This window comes from Lynx rufus, unplaced genomic scaffold (genome assembly GCF_022079265.1).
Source record: "Lynx rufus isolate CCGP_SWC_20201006 ecotype Redwood Valley unplaced genomic scaffold, mLynRuf1.p SCAF_2, whole genome shotgun sequence".
NCBI lineage: Eukaryota > Metazoa > Chordata > Mammalia > Carnivora > Felidae > Lynx > Lynx rufus.
In genome coordinates, this window is record NW_025814834.1 from 15352313 (window position 1) to 15370979 (window position 18667).

General features: G+C 43.6%; 1 protein-coding gene across 2 annotated transcripts in view; it reads right to left on the minus strand.

Moving 5' to 3' along the window:
- MOGAT1 (monoacylglycerol O-acyltransferase 1) overlaps positions 1 to 18667 on the minus strand; it is a 70992-nt gene that overhangs the window by 944 nt on the left and 51381 nt on the right. Inside the window, exon 7 of one of the 2 annotated variants that reach the window (XM_047082330.1) lies at positions 6686 to 6901. The exons of the other annotated variant lie outside the window; for it this stretch is intronic. Within the exon in view, the coding sequence (XP_046938286.1) occupies positions 6885 to 6901 (17 nt within the window). The 3' untranslated portion in view covers positions 6686 to 6884. Of the gene's footprint in view, positions 1 to 6685; positions 6902 to 18667 lie in introns of those variants that run through there. 2 annotated transcript variants of the gene reach the window in all.

Sequence of the window (18667 nt, forward strand, 5' to 3'; positions counted from 1 at the left end):
ACCTGAGCCGAAGTCGGACACTCAACTGATTGAGCCACTCGGGCACCCTGTGTACTTCTTAAGAAAAATGGGAAAGAACAATGAAATAAACTTGACTCTCCTCCAGTTGGAAGTGATTTGTTGTTTAAAGTTTAGGGGTGGGCACGTAAAATAATGTGGCCACCAATGAAAACAGTGTCTGGTTCCTTAAAAAGCTAAACTTAGGGGTAGCCTGGGTGGTTCAGATGGTTAAGCATCTGACTTCAGCTCAGGTCATGATCTCAAGGTTCATGAGTTTGAACCCCACATCAGGCTCCCTACTGTCAGCACAGAGCCTGCTTTAGACCTCTGCCCCCATCTCTCTCTGTCTCCCCCCTCCCCTGCTCCTGCTCATGCTCTCTCTCTGAAAAAAACAAAACAAAACAAAAAACCCAAACAAACAAACAACCAAAAAACATTAAAGGGCCACCTGGGTGGTTCAGTTGGTTAAGCATCCCACTTCAGTTCAGGTCATGATCTCGCGGTTCGTGAGTTCGAGCCCCACATAGGGCTCTGTGCTGACAGCTCAGAGCCTGGAACCTGCTTCCGATCCTGTGTCGCCCCTCTACCCCTCCCCGGCTCACGCTCTGTCTCTCTCTGTCTTTCAAAACTAAGTAAACGTTAAAAAAAAATTTCTTTTAAAGGCACTAAACTTAGAATTACCATGTAACCCACAAGTCTATAAACAGATGTATATCCCAAGGAGTCGAAAGAGCCTTGAACAGATATCTGTACACTCGTATTCGCAGCCGCACTAGTGACAAATAGCCAAAAGGTGGAAACGACCGGTGGCAACTAACAGATGAATGGAAAAACAAATGTGCTACATCGTAGGATGGCGTTTTAGTTAGCCGTAAAAAGGAATGAAATATGGACCCACGCTACACGTGGAGAAACGTTGAAAACATTACGCCAAGTGAAATAAGCCAGACCGAAAAGGACAGATATTGTGCAATTACACTAACATGAGGTACCTAGGATAGGCAGATTCATAGACCAGACGTTATCAGAAGCTGAGGGAAGGGGAGAAATGGGCACCTCCTCTTAATGGGCACAGAATGTCTGTTTGGGGCAGTAAAATGGTTTAAAAGTCAGTAGTGGTGATGGTTGCATAACACTGTGAATGTCATCGATGCCACTGGATCGTATGCTTAAAAGTGGTGAAATAACAATGTTTATATCGTGTGTATTTTACCACGATTACAAAGGAGTCTAGACTGTCTTCTTTCTTGCCCTATCTCTCCTCTGGACCCCCCACCTTCATCGTCCTACAGGACAGCCTTTAGGGAGAGCAGAACACGGATCTTCTGAACCCAAATGCTTTCAAAGGACCAGACAGGTGACAGAAATGAGTGACACCAGCCAAGTGTTTACGCCAGGAGTAGCAGGGCTTGGGGTAAAGCAGAGACCATGGTGCCCTTTCTAGCAGGTACCCACCTCTCGACGACCATTGTCATGCAGGAATGTGGGCCTGGTATTGCCAGATTTCTTCTTCTTCTTCTTCTTCTTCTTCTTCTTCTTCTTCTTTTTAATGAATATCACGTATTGTCAAATTGGCTTTCCTACAATGCCCAGTGCTCCTCCCCACCAGTGCCCTCCTCAATGCACATTTTCTCATTTTAAAAGAGACACTAACAATTGGGATTTATATGAGAAAGCTTCCATTTGAAACCCTTGTGCCTGCAGAACTGGTGGGTGGGACAGTGTTAGATGGAGACCACCCGTTTGCTACCCCTGGTCTTCTGCCCGCTGACCTGCCCTTGAACGTGCAGCAGGTGCCCACATTAGAGGATCATCTGAGCCAGGAAAGCAGATTTTTCTGAACTGGATGTATCGAAGTTACCACACGGTTCTATTTCTATTTATTTATTTTGGGGAGAGTGCAGGCAGGTGAGGGGCAGAGAGAGGGGGACAGAGGCTCAGAAGCGGGCTCTGCGTTGCCAGGCGGACAGCAGCAAGCCCGAAGTGAGGCGCAAACTCTCGAACCGTGAGATCATGACCTGAGTTGAAGTCAGATGCTCAACCGACTGAGCCACTCAGGTGCCCCGGTCGCTTATATATTTTTGAATAGCTCTCATTCTTACTTCCTCTTAGGCTTTGTTGATAAAATGGTCAAGCGGGGTCCTGTTCCGTCCCACCATCCTTTCTGATCGGGAATCTACCCCTGTGTTTCACAAGTGATGTGAAGGGAAGTCTGCCATGTAGCCCATGGGAGAGGCCAGTCAGAAGGAAAACTGAAATGGGGGACATGGGGAAAGGGGTGGAGGGAAAAAAGGAGAGAGACAGAAAAAAAAGGAGGGGTGAGAAAAGACAAAAAGGGAAAGAAATAGAAGAATCCAGAGTCGAGAGTGAATATTCATGAAACTTTAGTGTGTGGTCGGTAGCTCCTGGATAAAGACCTTTCCCGTGTATGGTCTCGATTGTGACAGAGGCCTGGGAAGAAGATATTCTGGTCTTCAGTTTGCAAATGGAGAAAGAGAAGTTCCTGGAAGTTTCCTCTATGATCCAGTACTTAGCGGGTGAGCAAAAGGGACACCAGGTGCATGCCCCACGGTATGGGTGTAAGAGCAAGGCAGAGGGGCACGTGGGGGCTCAGTCAGTTGAACGTCTGACTCTTGGTTTCGGCTCAGGTCATGATCTCTCAGTTCGTGAGTCCCAGCCCCGCATCGGGCTTCACACGGGCAGTGCGGAGCCTGCTTGGGATTCTCTCTCTCCCTCTCTCTGTCTCTCTCTCTGAAAATAAATAAATACACACACACACACACACACACACACACACATATAAGCAAGAGAAGCAAGAAAATCTGAGGCTGGAAAGACAGAAAAGGAAGTAGCATGTTTGGTTGGAAGCTGGGAGCCAGCCACCAACCACCGCTTTCAGAGTCTACACTGCAAGGGGCCATTGACTAACACCCTGTATCGTAATGATTAGCCCCTATAAATACTGCACCATCAGCTCAGTTCTCCTGATTGTGTCATCAGCTCAGCTCTCCTGATTGTGTACGTGTTGATGCCATTGATTGGATCATACAGCAAACCATTGTGTCAGAGACTCAAGGTTAAAATACACAGTCCAGGGGCGCCTGGGCGGCTTGGTCCGTTAAGCATCCCACTTCGGCTCATGTCACGATCTCCAGGTCTGTGAGTTCCGGCCCCGCGTTGGGCTCTGTGCTGACAGCTCGGAGCCTGGAGCCTGCTTCGGATTCTGCGTCTCCCTCTCTCTCGGCCCCTCCCCTGCTCCTGCTCTGTCTCTCTCTTTCTCTCTCTCAAAAATAAATAAACATTAAAACATTTAAAAAAGTACACAGTCTAAACTGCAAAGGGTGCACAGTCTAAACTGTGCAAAGGGTGTAGACAGCCCAATGATGCAGGCTTGCATTAACTTTCGTCTCCTTTACGCTCCTGTTCCCTGGGGTCACATCCCCAAATAAACTATCTACATGTAAGTCCTTGTCTCAAGCTCTGATGGGGACAGGTTGGGCCAAAACAGGGCCAATGATTCTATTTCTTCACAGCTGATATTAGAAGAGGGTAATTGCCCCCGAGTGGGGCTCTGTACTGAGAGTGTGGAGTCTGCTTGGGTTCTTTTCTCCCTCTCTCTCTCTCTCTCTCCCCCCCTTCTCAAAACAAGTAAACATTAAAAAAAAAAAATAAGAGAGGGTAATTATGTCCCTTGATAACCTGATTAACTGACCTTTTTACAGTCATGGTCAGGTGTTTTAGATCCTTATTATGTCCATATAAACAAAGAAATCACCAAAAAAAAAAAAAAAAGATGTAAGTGTAGAGTCACTTTGAGGGCTTGTTCACACATCCTTGCTGGGCTCCAATTCCTGATTTTCCAATTCAGTAGCTCTGGGATGGGACCTGGGAATTTGCATTTGTAACAAGTTCCCAGGTGGTAATTTGGAGAACCACCGGTCTAATGTAGCACTATGCACTTGAACTTTCTGTGATGGTGGAAATGTTCTCTATCTGCACCATCCAGTGCATGAACAGGGGCGGGGGTGGGGGGCGGGCAGAGAGAGAGGGAGACATAGAATCCGAAACGGGTTCTAGGCTCTGAGCTGTTAGCACAGGTCCCAACGTGGAGCTCGAACTCACAAACCATGAGATCACGACCTGAGCTGGTCGCTTAACGGATTGAGCCACCCAGGCGCCCCAATATTCGTTCAATTTTGAATTTAAATACTACGTGTGGAGAGTGGCTGCGTGGTGGGCAGGATGGGACTAGATTCTCACTATTCCCAGATGTGCTCTTGGACCAGCATTGGCATTGTCGTAGAATATCAGAAATGCTTGTTCTCAGGACCCCACCTCAGACCTTCTGAATGAGAAAGTTCATTTTAACCAGTAGCCCAGGGCACATGTGTATGGACTAATTTAAGAAACAGTAGTTTGGTGGGGCACCTGGGAGGCTCAGTTGGTTAAATGTCCGACTTCAGCTCAGGTCACGATCTCGTGGTTGGTGGGTTCGAGCCCCTCGTCTGGCTCTGTGCTGATAGCTCAGAGCCTGGAGCCTGCTGTGGGTTCTGTGTCTCGCTCTCTCTGCTCCTCCTCTGCTCACGTTCTGTCTGTCTGTCTGTCTCTCTCTCTCTCAAAAATAAACATTGAAAATAATTAAAAAAAAAAAAAAGAAAGAAAAGAAACAGTGGTTTGGCAGCCCTTATTTTCCCAATGTTGCACCAGATTTCCTACCCAGCCGTTAGGGGTTAATTTACGTCTTCTCCTCATCCCCCACCAAAATATTGTGAAACCCTAACTCCAGTAACTGTGAGGGTGATGATCTTGGAAATACGGTCTTTGCAGATGTACCCACGTTAAGACAAGGTCATTAGGTGGTCCCTAATCCAATAAATAGGACTGGTGTCCTTGTAAGAAGAAAATTTAGACAGAGACATAGAGGGAGAAGACCACGTGATGATAGAGGCAGAGAGCAGACTGGTGTCACCGCATGTCAAGGAACACTGAGGATTGCTGGCCACCAACAGAAGCGGGAAAAGGCAAGAAGGATTCTCCCCTACAGGTTTCCGAGAAAGCATGAGACAACACCTCGATTTTGGACTTCTAAGCTCCAGAACTGTGACACCATAAAATCTGTTGTTTGAAGCCGCCCAATTTATGGTACTTTCTTACGGTAGCTCTGGGAAACTAACACCAATCTTCAGTGAATCCCATGGCTTCTCTGAACCCAAAGATTTCCATCTGGGCCAAAGTCGCGCATTCTTTAGTTGCCTACTAAGCGAGGGTGCTGTGAGTGAGGATTGAAGAGAACATCAGCGATCTGGAGAGACGGTCTACGAGTGTTGCTACAACTAGACAGAAAAATCTTGGACTCTGTCACGGTGAATTAAACACACTAGGTAAACAGCTATGACAAGAAGATGCAAAACTGGAAGCCACAACTTTCTTCCTGTTTACAGCTTTGTTTCATATTTTCTAGCATGCGCAAAGTGGCATTTGCTCGTTCAAAGAGATGGTGAATGCCGAATAACCTCAACCAATAAAGAGAAATAGACTTTCCCCTCAACACTGTTCCGTGATAACACTCTGACCCATTTCTGCCCCCTCCCCATGCCAGCTTGTCCCTGCAACTCAAGTCACAAAGCCATAATTTCCAGGGGCGCCTGGCTGGCTCAGTCAGTTGAGCGTCAGACTTCGGCTCAGGTCATGATCTCACGGTTCATGAGTTCGAGCCCCTCATCAGGCTCTGTGTTGATGGCTCAGAGCCTGCAGTCTGCTTCGGATTCTGTGTCTCCCCCTCTCTCTGCCCCTTCCCCACTCATGCTCTGTCTCTCTCTGTCTCTCAATAATAAATAAACGTTAAAAAAAATTTTTTTTTTAAACAAAGGCATGAATTCCAGACTGGTCCGGTCATCTCACGTTCAGCCAATAGCAGACTCCTCCCAACGCTTCGTCACTGGCAATTGACACGACAGAGCAGCGACAGATGGTGTGACTGACCAGTGGGCACACCAGCCCACTTGTGGAGGCAGCCTTCCTGTATTAAAGAACATGATGTGCAAAGAACAAGAAGGAACTGTTCCTCATTGAAAAAAAAAAAAGTTAAAAGGAAATGATTCAAGCCACTTCTGCATTGCAATGGGGGACAGTTCCGTAAAAAAAGTGGTGGGTAGAGCTTTCCACTAGAGGATCTATCATCCACGCCCTACTGATTGAGAAAAAAAAAAAAAAAGCTTTCCTGGTCATGGTCTGGAGGAAGAGTATTACGTTAAGAAATAAATAGAAACTAAAAAATGCCACACAAGAAAGTAACAGATAATTCTGGAAATGAACCACTCAAGGGGGTTCAGAAGTCAGCAAACTGAGAGAGGGATAACATGTGTGGGAAAAAGTGGATCACTGACAAAATGATATTTATTTACTCATTCATTCATTCATTCATTCACTTACTTGCCCTGCTCCCCTCTCTCCCTACAAAATGATATAAAAAATTTTTTTAATGTTTATTTATTTTTGAGAGGGGAGGGGAGGAGCAGAGAGAGAGAGGGAGACACAGAATCCTAAGCAGGTTTCAGGCTCTGAGCCGTCAGCACAGGGCTGGACGCGGGGCTCGAACCCACAAACCATGAGATCATGACCTGAGCTGAAGTCAGACGCTCAACTGACTGAGCCACCCAGGCGCCCCTACAAAATGATTTTTAGAAGAACAAGAGGATCTCTGGCACAGGAGAAGCTATAGTAGGTAAGGAAAGTCCTAGAATATGTATTTTGAGGGCCTGGTTGGGGGAGATACCTGCGCTTATAACACAAATATACATATATATTAATCAAAGTAAAACACTCTCTCAGTGAAGTGATGGGTGTTTGGGTTGTCACTTCTACTTTCGGCAAGTTCCCAGAAGTCAATCGAGGAAGTGATCTGGAAGGGACAGAAAGGTCAGGTGGATATTAAGTCCTTGAGGAAGTGCTCCAGAAAAATACATTGGCAGAAAGCCAATAGTCGCCTAATGCTAAGTACATCAAAGTGTCTATATCATTCGCCTCACTTTATCTTACCCAGTAGGCATTACCCAGAGGCATGATATCATCTCATATCATTGCAAGAAGGGTGAGTACAGTACAATAAGACATTAGGAGAGAGAGACGGACCATAATCGCGTAACTTTAATTACACTATATTGTTATAATTGCTCTATTTTATTATTAGTTGTGTTGCTAATCTCTCACTATGCCCGAGTTATAAATTGAACTTTATCATCTGTATGTATGTATAGGAAAGAACATGCCGTGTGTATAGGGTTGGGTACTATATATGTGCTTCCTGATATCTACTGCAGGTCTTGGAGAATATACCCTGAGGATCGGGGAGGGGGGGTCTACTCCATATCCTATGGGCTCTGTTTCTCTGGAAAACCCTGATATATATATATATATAAAATCTCTCGGAAGGGCACACAACACTGCTCGTGAGGAGAGGAACCAGGTGGGTGGCTGAGAGTGGAGACAGAGTTTCCACGGTATGTTCTCAACCATTTACAATTTTTGAAAGCTACAAATGTACCACCTGCTCAAAATATAAAATAAAATAAATACCAAAGTTTAATGAGATTTGCTATGTGTGGTTATTAGTTAATATTTTGCATTATGATCCCATAAAGAATGTTTTGCTAAAATAGAAATCTCTGGAAAGGCAAAAAAACAAAAAAAAAAAAACAAAAAAAACAAACAACAAAACACTAAAAAAAATCAAGCCGATTTTTTTCTCTTTTAACTTTTTGTTTTGACATAATTTCAGACTTACAGGAAAGTTACCAAAAAAGTAGAGAATTCCGGCATCCCTTTTACCCAGGTTCCACTTATATTGACATTTTATATGAACACAGTCCTGTTACTAATGCCAGAAAATTCGTGTTGATAACAATATCACGAACTACACTACTCTAAGCTAAACTTTTAGCCAAAGTACTAATATTGATGCCATACTAAGCATTTAGAAACTTCTTTCCAGATGGCCCAAAAAAAAAAAAAAGTCCAAAAGTGAGAAATCAACCAGTTTCTAAAGTTACCTCTTTTTTTTTTACCCCCAATGTAGCATTCAAAGAAAGTTTTGTAATTGTCTAGGTGGGAGAAGGGGCCATCAGGGTTATCAATTATACAATCTTTCTTATCCTCCCACCTGGCTAAGTAGTGCCAATTTCTCAGCACTTTCGAGACTTCAGTCTTCAATTTGTTTTCAGCAGAGCCCAGGCCAAGTGGTGATGGATCCTACTTTCGCCTTCTCTCCCCACCTTTTTCATTCTGTGACTTTCTGGTTTGAGCTCCATCTAGGCACACAACCTTCTTTTTTTTTTTTTTTTTCGATTTTTTTTTTAATGTTTAATTATTTTTGAGAGACAGAGACAGAGCATGATCAGGAGAAGGGCCGAGAGAGAGGGAGACACAGAATCCGAAGCAGGCTCCAGGCTCTGAGACGTCAGCACAGAGCCCGACGTGGGGTGCAAACTCACAAACCGCGAGATCATGACTTGAGCGGAAGTTCGACACTTAACCCACTGAGCCACCCAGGAGCCCCTAGGCACATCACCTTCTTAGGGAGGCCTCAGGATGGACGCTTTTGCACACCACCTAGACCTGTCCTGTTCCCCGGCTCCCACACACCCTTCCAAGTCAATCTTGCCTGGCCTCAGTCTCTGAAGAATAAATATTTGATAAAATGTTGGTGCTGAATTAATATGCTGCTCCTAGGGGAATCTCCCTGGGATATGGAAATTCTAGAAGCAGCATGATACCCTCGGACCGCATTGATGGGGGAAGGGAAGGGAGATAGGGAAACCTGAATGGCTGTAAAACTCTCACTAATAAGCTGTGTGGCTTCGGCCACATCACTCAATGGCTCTAAGTCTCATTTTACTGTAAAACAGGAGAATGAAACTAGATGAATATTTTAAAAAATATTATTGGCATTAAAGATAGCTTTGAAAATCTGATAAAATAAATCTATAGGCCATACCCTCAGGAAAGTACACATTGTGCTTACATTTTTTTTTTAAATTTTTTAAATGTTTATTTATTTTTCACACACACACACACACACACACACACACACGTGCGCGCGCGCACGGTGCAGCGGGGGAGGGGCAGAGAGAGAGGGAGACCCAGAATCTGAAGCAGGCTCCAGGCTCTGAGCTGTCAGCAAAGAGCCTGACTCGGGGCTCAAACTCACAGACTGTAAGACCATGACCTGAGTTGATGTTGGACACTTAACCGACTGAGCCACACCAATGCCCCTGTGCTTATGTATTTTTGAATATACAAAAGGGATGATACTATCACAAAATAGGAGGTCACAGACATTCCTCTGCATTTCACACTCTAAAGATGACACTGAATTTGTTTTACTCCCCATGGGGCCTTTATTATACAGATCAGTGTAATGTGTAGGAGGGAGGACTGGAAGAAACAAGAGAGGCTAGGTTGATTCACCTAAGGATAGAGTGCTAATGTAGAAGGTAAGCAAGAATAGGTCTGGCTAAAAAAAATGTACTTCACCAAAATTACAAACTTCTTTTTTTTTGCTTCTGAGGACATTATCAAGAAAGCGCAAGAAAAGGGCATCTGGGTGGCTCAGTCGATTGAGTATCCAACTCTTGCTTTTGGCTCAGGTCATGATCCCAGGGTCATGGGATTGAGCCCCACGTGGGCCTCCATGCTGATCATGGAGCCTGCTTGGGATTCTCTCTCTCTCCCTTTGTCCCTCTGCCCTCCCCCCTGCTTGCACTCTCTCTCTCTAATATAACCAAAAAAAAAAAAAAAAAAAAAAAAGAGAGAGAGAAAAAAGAAAAGAAAAGAAAAAGAAAAAGATAAAGGCAATGAAACAAACCCCTACAGAATGAAAGAAAATATTTACAAATCATATATCTGACAAGGGACTTGTATCTAGAATATATGAAGAACTCACAATTTAACAATAAAAAGGCAAATAACCCTATTTGAAAATGGGCAAAAGACCAGACTAGAAATATCCCTAACAAAGGTATACAAATTGCCAATTCGCTCATGAAAAGATGCTTCATATCATTAGGCAGTTAAGGAAATGCAAATCAACGTCACAGTGTTGTTGTGAATGCAACAAGGAATGCAAATCACATTCTCACCCACTAGAATGGCCTCGATTAAAAAAAAAAAGATGGACAATAGCAATTGTTGGCACAGATGTGGAGAAATTGAAGACTTCTTAAAAAAAAAAGTATGTATGTATGTATTCTTCTCAAATTTGTATTTAAATTATAGTTAGTTAACGTACAGTTCAATGTTGGCTTCAGGAGTAGAATTGAGTGATTCATCATTTTCATACAACACCTAGTGCCTATCATAACAAGTGTCCTTATTAGCACCCATCACCGTCTATCCCATCCCCCACCCCCATCCCTCTATCAACCCTCAGTTTGTTCTCTGTTGCTAAGAGACTCTTATGGTTTGTTTCCCTCTCTCTTTCTTTTCCTCCCCCATATGTTCATCTGTTTTGTTTCTTAAATTCCACCACATATGGTTTATATGGTATCTGTCTTTCTCTGACTGACTCATTTCACTTAGCATAATATATTCTAGCTCCACCCACATTGTTGCAAATGGCAAAATCTCATTCTTTTTGATGGCTGTGGAATACTCCATTGTATATGAATATCACATCTTCTTTATCCATCATCAGTCGATGGTCCCTTAGGCTCTTTCTATAATTTGGTTATTGCTGCCAATGCTGCTATGAACATCGGGGTGCATGCACCCCTTCAAATATGTATTTTTGTCTCCTTTGGGTAAATACCTAGTAGTACAATTGTTGGATTGTAGAGTAGTTCTATTTTTAACTTTCTGAGGACCGTCCATACTGTTTTCCAGAGCGGCTGCGCCAGTCTGCATTCCCACCAACAGTGCGAGAGGGTTCCCCCTTCTCTGCATCCCCCCCAACACCTGTTATTTCTCGTGTTGCTCATTGTAGCCATTCTGACAGGTGTGAGGTGGTATCTCATCGTGGTTTTGACTTGTAGAGAAATGGGAAGGCTTATACATTGGTGGTGAAAATGTAAACGCGTTTCAGTGGCTGTGGAGAACACTTTGGAAATTCCTCAAGAAGTTAAACATGGAGTTATCTTATAACCAACAACTCCACTCTTAGGTATATACCTAAGAAAATTGAAAACGCAGAAAAAGTTATTCACAGAAAAGCTTGTGCATGAATATTCACAGCAACATCATTTGTAATATCCAAGAAGAGGAAAACCCAAACGGCCATCATCGCATGAATAGATAAACAAAATGTGGTAAATCTATACAATGGAATATTATTCAGCTATAAAAAACGAATGAGGTCAATACATTATACTACAATATGTATGAACCTTGAAGACATTATGCTGAGTGAAAGAAGCCAGACACAAAAGGCCACATATCGTATGAACCTATTTGTGTAGAATGTCCAAAAGGTACAAATTCAGAGAGAGTCAATAGATTAGTGGTTGCCAGGGGGTGAGGGAAGGGATAATGGGGAATGGTGGCTAGTGGGTTCTAGTTTCTTTATGGAGTGATGAAAATATTCTGGAATTAGTGGCGATGATTGTATAACCTTGTTAATACACAACCCTCCCCCTGGAATTGTTCCCTTTAAAATAGCGAATTTTGGGGCACCTCGGTGGCTCAGTCGGTTAACCATCTGACTTTGGGTCAGGTCATGATCTCGTGGTTCGTGGGTTTGAGCCCCGCGTCAGGCTCTGTGCTGACAGCTCAGAGCCTGGAGCCTGCTTCAGATTCTGTGTCTCCCCCTCTCTTGGACCCTTCCCTGCTTGCACTCTGTCTCTGTCTCTCCAAAATAAATACACACTAAAAAAAATTAAATAAAATAGTGAATTTTATTGTGTGAGAATTATATTCAGATTTTTTTTTTAAAGGAAAGGTCAGGAGGTAGAAGGGGGAGAGAATAAATAAGGAAGATGAGGGAGCCGGTCAGACTTTGGGGAAGAAAGAGAAAAGGAAGTTCAAGACCCCTGGCCTTGTATGAAATGTGAGAGAGATGGAGAGGTAAAGAGGGTTTTTAGGAAGTTTAATATGTATCTGGGATATATCCCACTCTCTTTTGTTAGATTCTTCAGAAATTACATATTTTTCAAGAATTTTGGAATGGGGGGGGCCCTGAGTGGCGCCATTGGTTGAGTGTCCATCTCCAGATTTCAGCTCAGGTCACGATCCCAGGGTCGTGGGATTGAACCCCGCACTGGGCTCCAAGCTGAGCATGAAGTCTGCTTAAGATTCTCTCAATCTGCCCCTCTTCCCCACTCATGCTCTCTTTCTCTCTAAAAAAAAAAAATAAGTAAATCAAAAAAAAATATTAAAAAAAAAGAATTTTGAGTGTGAGTTTTGGGATATTGAATTGCGATTGGTTCCAAAATAATCCACTTGTTTTTGGCTTGCCCATTTATTCAGTCAACAAATGTTTATTGAGCAACTACTGAATGCCAGGCCCCATTCTGTGGACACTGGGATGCATTGGTGAGCAAGACACAATGAGGTGCTCTCCTTCTAGAGCTTTATAGTGTAGGTGTGTGTGTGTGTGTGTGTGTGTGTGTGTGTGTGTGCGTGCTAGCATGCACATGAGTACAGCTCTCACACAGACTTGATGAAAAAAATAAAAATTCCAAGGGCTACAATTTAGGGATACATAAAGCCCTTAACGCCCTTGGGTTGAAGATGACCCAGATTCAGAATCCTTGGCCAAAATAATCTCTAAATGTCCCTTTTATCTAAAAACAAAACAAAACTGTAATTCATGGAACAGGTTTGAGAGATGTAAAAGTGATAAGGCCTCCAAATTAAGTATACTGTTGAGATCCAGGTTATCCTATTGATGAAGAGTTTGCAAAATAAACAATGCTAACGTCAAACGTCTTAACGAACTGCTTCAATTCTGTTGCAGGATTTCCTGAGGGTCCACTGTGCCCAAGACATTGAGATGGACACAGAGAGACCCACACTTGGTGGACGCTAAAACTGGAAGGCACTTTGGTAATGATCTAATAATGACTTCAATCCCTTCATTGTACGGAGGAGGAAACTGATATTCAGAGGCTCAAGTAACTTGGCCAAGTTCCCACAGTTGGGTAATCACAGATCTGGGATTACAGCCCCGATGTCCTAATACTAGGTTCAGTCAGAGCATTCACTTAAAAATAATGGATATGTTAATGGAAGATTGTCTATTTACTAAATCAAGGACCTATAGTTCCCTCTGAAACAATATATTGCTTCTTAATTCTGCCTCTACCAGTTAACAATAATGAAACACCATTTTGTTTGTTGATTTTTCCCCATTTATTCAGTTATCTCTCAAACAATGTATTGCTTCTTAATTCTGTCTTAGCAGTCAACAGTGATTGATTTTTTTTCATTCATTCAGCACTATCCCAGGCACCATGAGGAATGCAATATTATTCAGACATAGCCCTGACCTCAAAAAGCTAAAAATCCAAACGAGGAAATAAGACAGAACCACAAGTAAGTACGATGTAGAGTAGATCTTGGTGACACCGTTAGAGGCTACCGTATGCCATGAGGTCCCAGAGGAGTGAAGTCACGTCTGCTTGGGAGAAAGGAAAGCAAGAAAATATATTCTGACCTCACAGAGCTTCAGAGGAAGAACTTCTGGAGTGCATGGAAATTGTTCAAGTCTTCAAATACAAGTTTTCTATTTATTAACAAACATGAACTGCAAAGGAAAATCAGCAGTTTCCTTAAAATCACCCAAACAAACGATCTCTAACCACGGGACACATTTTCTTAACTGGCTGCTGAGACTTTTAGGATACTTCACCAATCCTCAGGGCAAATATATCTAACTGCACCCACGTTGACCTCTGTTGTGTCTATACTTAGAGTAAGATTAAAGTACTTAAATTCCATTCCCTCTAAATTGATACCGTTAGCCTTCATAGTTTAAGTCGGCCGCTGTAATTGTGTAGGGGTTTTTCAAATGGCAGTGTTATATGAGTTTAATGAGACTTGATAGCTTGAAATGGAATAAATGCCTTAAAAAAAACCCTTCAGTTTATTAAGTTATAATTTAGATGTAGTAAACATCACACTTTTTAGGTGTAAAGTTCCATGAGTTTTGGCAAATGGGATGATTTTTAAAAACAATTTTTTTAATGTTACTTATTTTTGAGAGACAGAGCATGAGTGGAGGAGGGGCAGAGAGAGAGGGAGACGCAGAATCCGAAGCAGGCTCCAGGTTCTTCAGCCCGACGCGGGACTCGAACGCACGGACGGTGAGATCATGACCTGAGCCAAAGTCGGACGCTAACCGACAAAGCCACCCAGGTGCCCCACAAATGGGATACTTCTTATTGTGATTCCCACAGTTAGATTAGCACAGTAAAGATGTGCAGAACTGACTGGAGATAGACAGGCTAGGAAGCAGTACTTATGTACAGCTAACATTTCCAGCACGCTCCTTTGTTTGTTTGCTCTAATGTTTATTTTATTTTTGAGAGACAGAGAGACAGAGTGTGAGCAGGGGAGGGGCAGAGAGAGGGAGACAGAACCCAAAGCAGGCTCCAGGCTCTGAGCCGTCAGCACAGAGCCCAATGCAGGGTTTGAACTCGTAAACTGGGAGATCATGATCTGAGCTGAAGTCTGATGCTTAACCGACTGAGCCACTCAGGTGCCCCTTAAGTTTATTTATTTCTAAGAGAGAAAAAAAACCAGCATGCGCTAGCGGGGGAGGGGCATAGAGAGAGAGGGAGAGAGAGAATCGTAAGCAACGGGGGCTCCACCTCACAAACCATGAGATCATGACCTGAGCCGAAATCAAGAGGCAAACATTTAACCGACAGACACCCAGGTCCCCCTCCAGTATGCTCTTTATATGCATGATCTTACCTACATCTCCTGTCCCTATAGAAAATATTCTTTTATAATCTCTAGAGATGCGAAAACTGCAGCTTGGAGAAGTCAGGCTGGCCAGGGGCACAGACCCAGGAGGTAGCAGTCTCCCAAGCAGGGAGAATTTCTGGCCTCTGTCATTAAGTAGTTCAGCGATTTGGGGAAATTCATTTGGCCCCTTAGGGCTTCATTTTTCTCACGTGTATAAAGAGAAGCTTGGACTGGCCTTCTAATCCCCCGGCACACCTCTAATTCCCTATCAGAGCCCCACCATCTTGGTTCACAAGTGGAAATAAAACGTCTGACCAGCAGTGGCCCCCCAGGGCTGAAATACTTAAACAGCCCCAGCGGTTAAAGACACAAATGGAAATGCCACACAGGCTTGGACGGAGCCCAGCCTGCTCCCACACAGACTCTTCCCCTCTTTCTCCACATAAGCGGCTGGCACAGGGAACAAGGACAATGCCATCTCCTGGAGTTCAGGAGGCCAAAGAAACAAATGGCGAGGAAGGACATGAGGCCGCAGTCCAGCAGAACAGTGTGGCCCCTGTCTTCTGTTCTGGCTTCTTCAATCTCGTCACATCTCCACAGACCACAGATAAAGAGATTTGAGTCGGCTGCACCACCCTCATTTTCTGGGCTTTCAGTTCTGTGGTTGCCAAACCATCCTTCCAACACATCACCCCGCTTTAAATGCTCCCTCCTCCCACCACCCCGTCTCAGCAGTCAAAGTTCATTATTGTCTGGTAGTCCTGGAGGGAAGTATAAAATAAGATTGGAGGGGCGCCTGGGTGGCGCAGTCGGTTAAGCGTCCGACTTCAGCCAGGTCACGATCTCGCGGTCCGTGAGTTCGAGCCCCGCGTCAGGCTCTGGGCTGATGGCTCAGAGCCTGGAGCCTGTTTCCGATTCTGTGTCTCCCTCTCTCTCTGCCCCTCCCCTGTTCATGCTCTGTCTCTCTCTGTCCCAAAAATAAATAAACGTTGAAAAAAAAATAAAATAAGATTGGAGACCTGGGGATAAGTATGCCTCTTCTCTCTGCAGCATAGAGTGGAGACCTAGTTCCAAATTCGGATTCAGCTACCAAATGGCTGTGTGAATTGGAACACTCTACTATCTTTTTTTTTTTTTTTAATTGGGACTGAAGTCAACAAGTAAACTTTATTTCCCGTATAATGATATTCCTTTGGGGGTGCCAATGGTAAAAGACCTGGCGGGGAGTATTACATCTTTCTGGCCATACATCACCTCTGTACTTTACTCTCTTTCACTGTTTAAAGCAACTTTTATCCACGGAAACCAACAGAATATCAGGCCCTGTGGACAGGTCCAATGTGGTAAGAATTGAGAGGCAAACCTAATAGGCTTAACCCTTTTCTCATTTTTGCCTATTGTTGGCTTGTTTTTCAGGGAATTTCAGTCAACGTGGTCTTCTTTGAGGCCTTTATGTACATGGGAGGTACTCAGCTTCCTAATCACCTGTCACGGGAACCAACAGATAAAGGTGAAAATGGCTCAACCCAGCACGGGTGATTAAAATTTAAAAATCAAATTTTGTAGGGTACAGTTCTTTGCGTAGTGGTACAATGTCTGACTTTTTTAAATCCTAAAATGTCGAACTTATCGAAGGACTCAACTTCTACCTTTGGAGGACGAGATTAAGAATAACTGCACAACACTCCTGCAAAGACCAAGAGAGACAGGACACATAAGTGGTACGCACAAGTTGTAGAGTATGGTCTCCTGACCCATTACACTCGATGGCACTCAGGGTTAAGGATTATATTTGACGAGTGCATTGAGGGTAAATGGATAAGGCAGCCTAGAAGGAGTTCTCGCTGCCCCAGGGACCCTCATAGTACTAGCCACTCCTACCACCCCAGGCCTCTCCAAGCAACCCCCAGGGATGAGGGGGTCAATATGTCGTCACACCTACAATATCTGTATGTCAAGGCACATGTCTTGAGAAGCTGTTTAAACTTTCATACAAGTGTACAAATGGAATGGAATGATCATATTGATGTGAGTAAATCATTTTACCTTCTTTCACTCAATGACTACAGGGGACACTGCCTAATCACGGACATTACATTATTTATAAAAACAATACAATGACATATTTTGGACCCATGATGAAAATAGGAATGCTTTTGGTTGCACAAAACAGAAAACTTGGCTTTTTCGTTCTTGCATAACAAATTCACCTTGGCTTTTTTGTGCTTGCATAACAGGGAGACTTGAGTTAGACAGTTACTGCTATCGGTTTAACATTTGTTGATGCCAGAGCTTCGGATTGGTGTCTTGGGAGATTCCTTTGGCCTTGCCCTTGTGGTTTCAAGATGGCCACAGAGAGCTCCAAAATGACATCGTCACATCGTCCAAAGGTATCATGCGGAATCTCCCTCAGTGCACCAACTCCTTACCAGGAAGAAAAGAACTCCCCAGAAGCCCCTAACCAGACTCCCTCATATTTCATTGGCCACAACTGGAACACGTGGGCACTCTTAGCTTAGAGTAAGATTGAGAAAGCAAGTATCTGACCTGTTTAGTGGGATGCCAGTCAGGGAGGCGGGGTTTTGAGAAGCCAATTTGTAGTGTCTGACTTACTGCTCTGCAAAGCACTTCTGGTGAGAACTTAAAGGGAAATACAAGCCTTCATTTCCCAATATCATCCAAACAAAATGACTTCCGATTATTAAAACATACGAACAAAATTATTTTTAAAAACAGAGCATCTGTGCGTTCTACAACATCTGCCAACTCTCTGTAGATATTTGGCAGCTTGGTCTATAATGGTTTGCTCAGATTTCTTAAAATAGAAGTTCTCACTTTCCCTCCTGAAAGTTTCTGGACTCTTCCAAATGCCTTCATGTCTTAAGTCTGTGAGTTCCCTCATAAACTGCCTCTTCCCCCTGGTCCGTCTATATCTCTTCTCACTAATTACTTCACATAGAGTCTTCTTACACATCTCGTGCACCTCTTGCGAAGAAGTAGTCTCGACAATATGAAGTAATAACATTCTTAATTAAGGCATATGCGAAATATTTTAGAATGATATGAAAACTAATAAAAGTCTGAGAATGTATTTTTCTGCTCTATGCATGGATTAGCAAATCAAATCAGCAAGCCAAGTATTGGCTTATAATGAAAAGCAGCAGCCCCTGCCTCCCCTCCCCCACCCTCCATTCCCACTTCCAGAGTTGATAATTTTCAACTCACTTGCCCTTTACTTTATGTATTTTTTTTTTAAGTAGGCTTCATGCCCAGCATGGAGCCCAACACGGGGCTTGAACTCATGACCCTGAGATCAAGACCTAAGCTGAGATCAAAAGTCGGATGCTTAACCAACTGAGACACCCAAGTGCCCCTCCTTTATGTATGTATATCTACATTCTTTCTTTTTTTAATGTTTATTTTTGAGAGAGAGATAGAGAGCATGCAAGGGGCAGAGAGAGAGGGAGACAGGGGTTCCAAAGTGGGGTCTGAGCTGACAGCAGAGAACCTGATCCAGGGCTCGAACCCATGAACCATGAGATCGTGACCTGAACAGAAGTCAGACACTTAACCAACGGAGCCACCCAGGGGCCCCTGTTTATACCTACATTCTAAATTACATGCTTAAATTGCTATTTCTTGGCTTTTTTAAAATGAGACTTCATCTGCTGGCTCTCTTCTAAGCAGTATGAGGATTTGGCTCCCTCTTACATTCCCACACCTATTTTTGTCTTCCCCTCCCCCCGTCATTCTCCATAGTTATGTC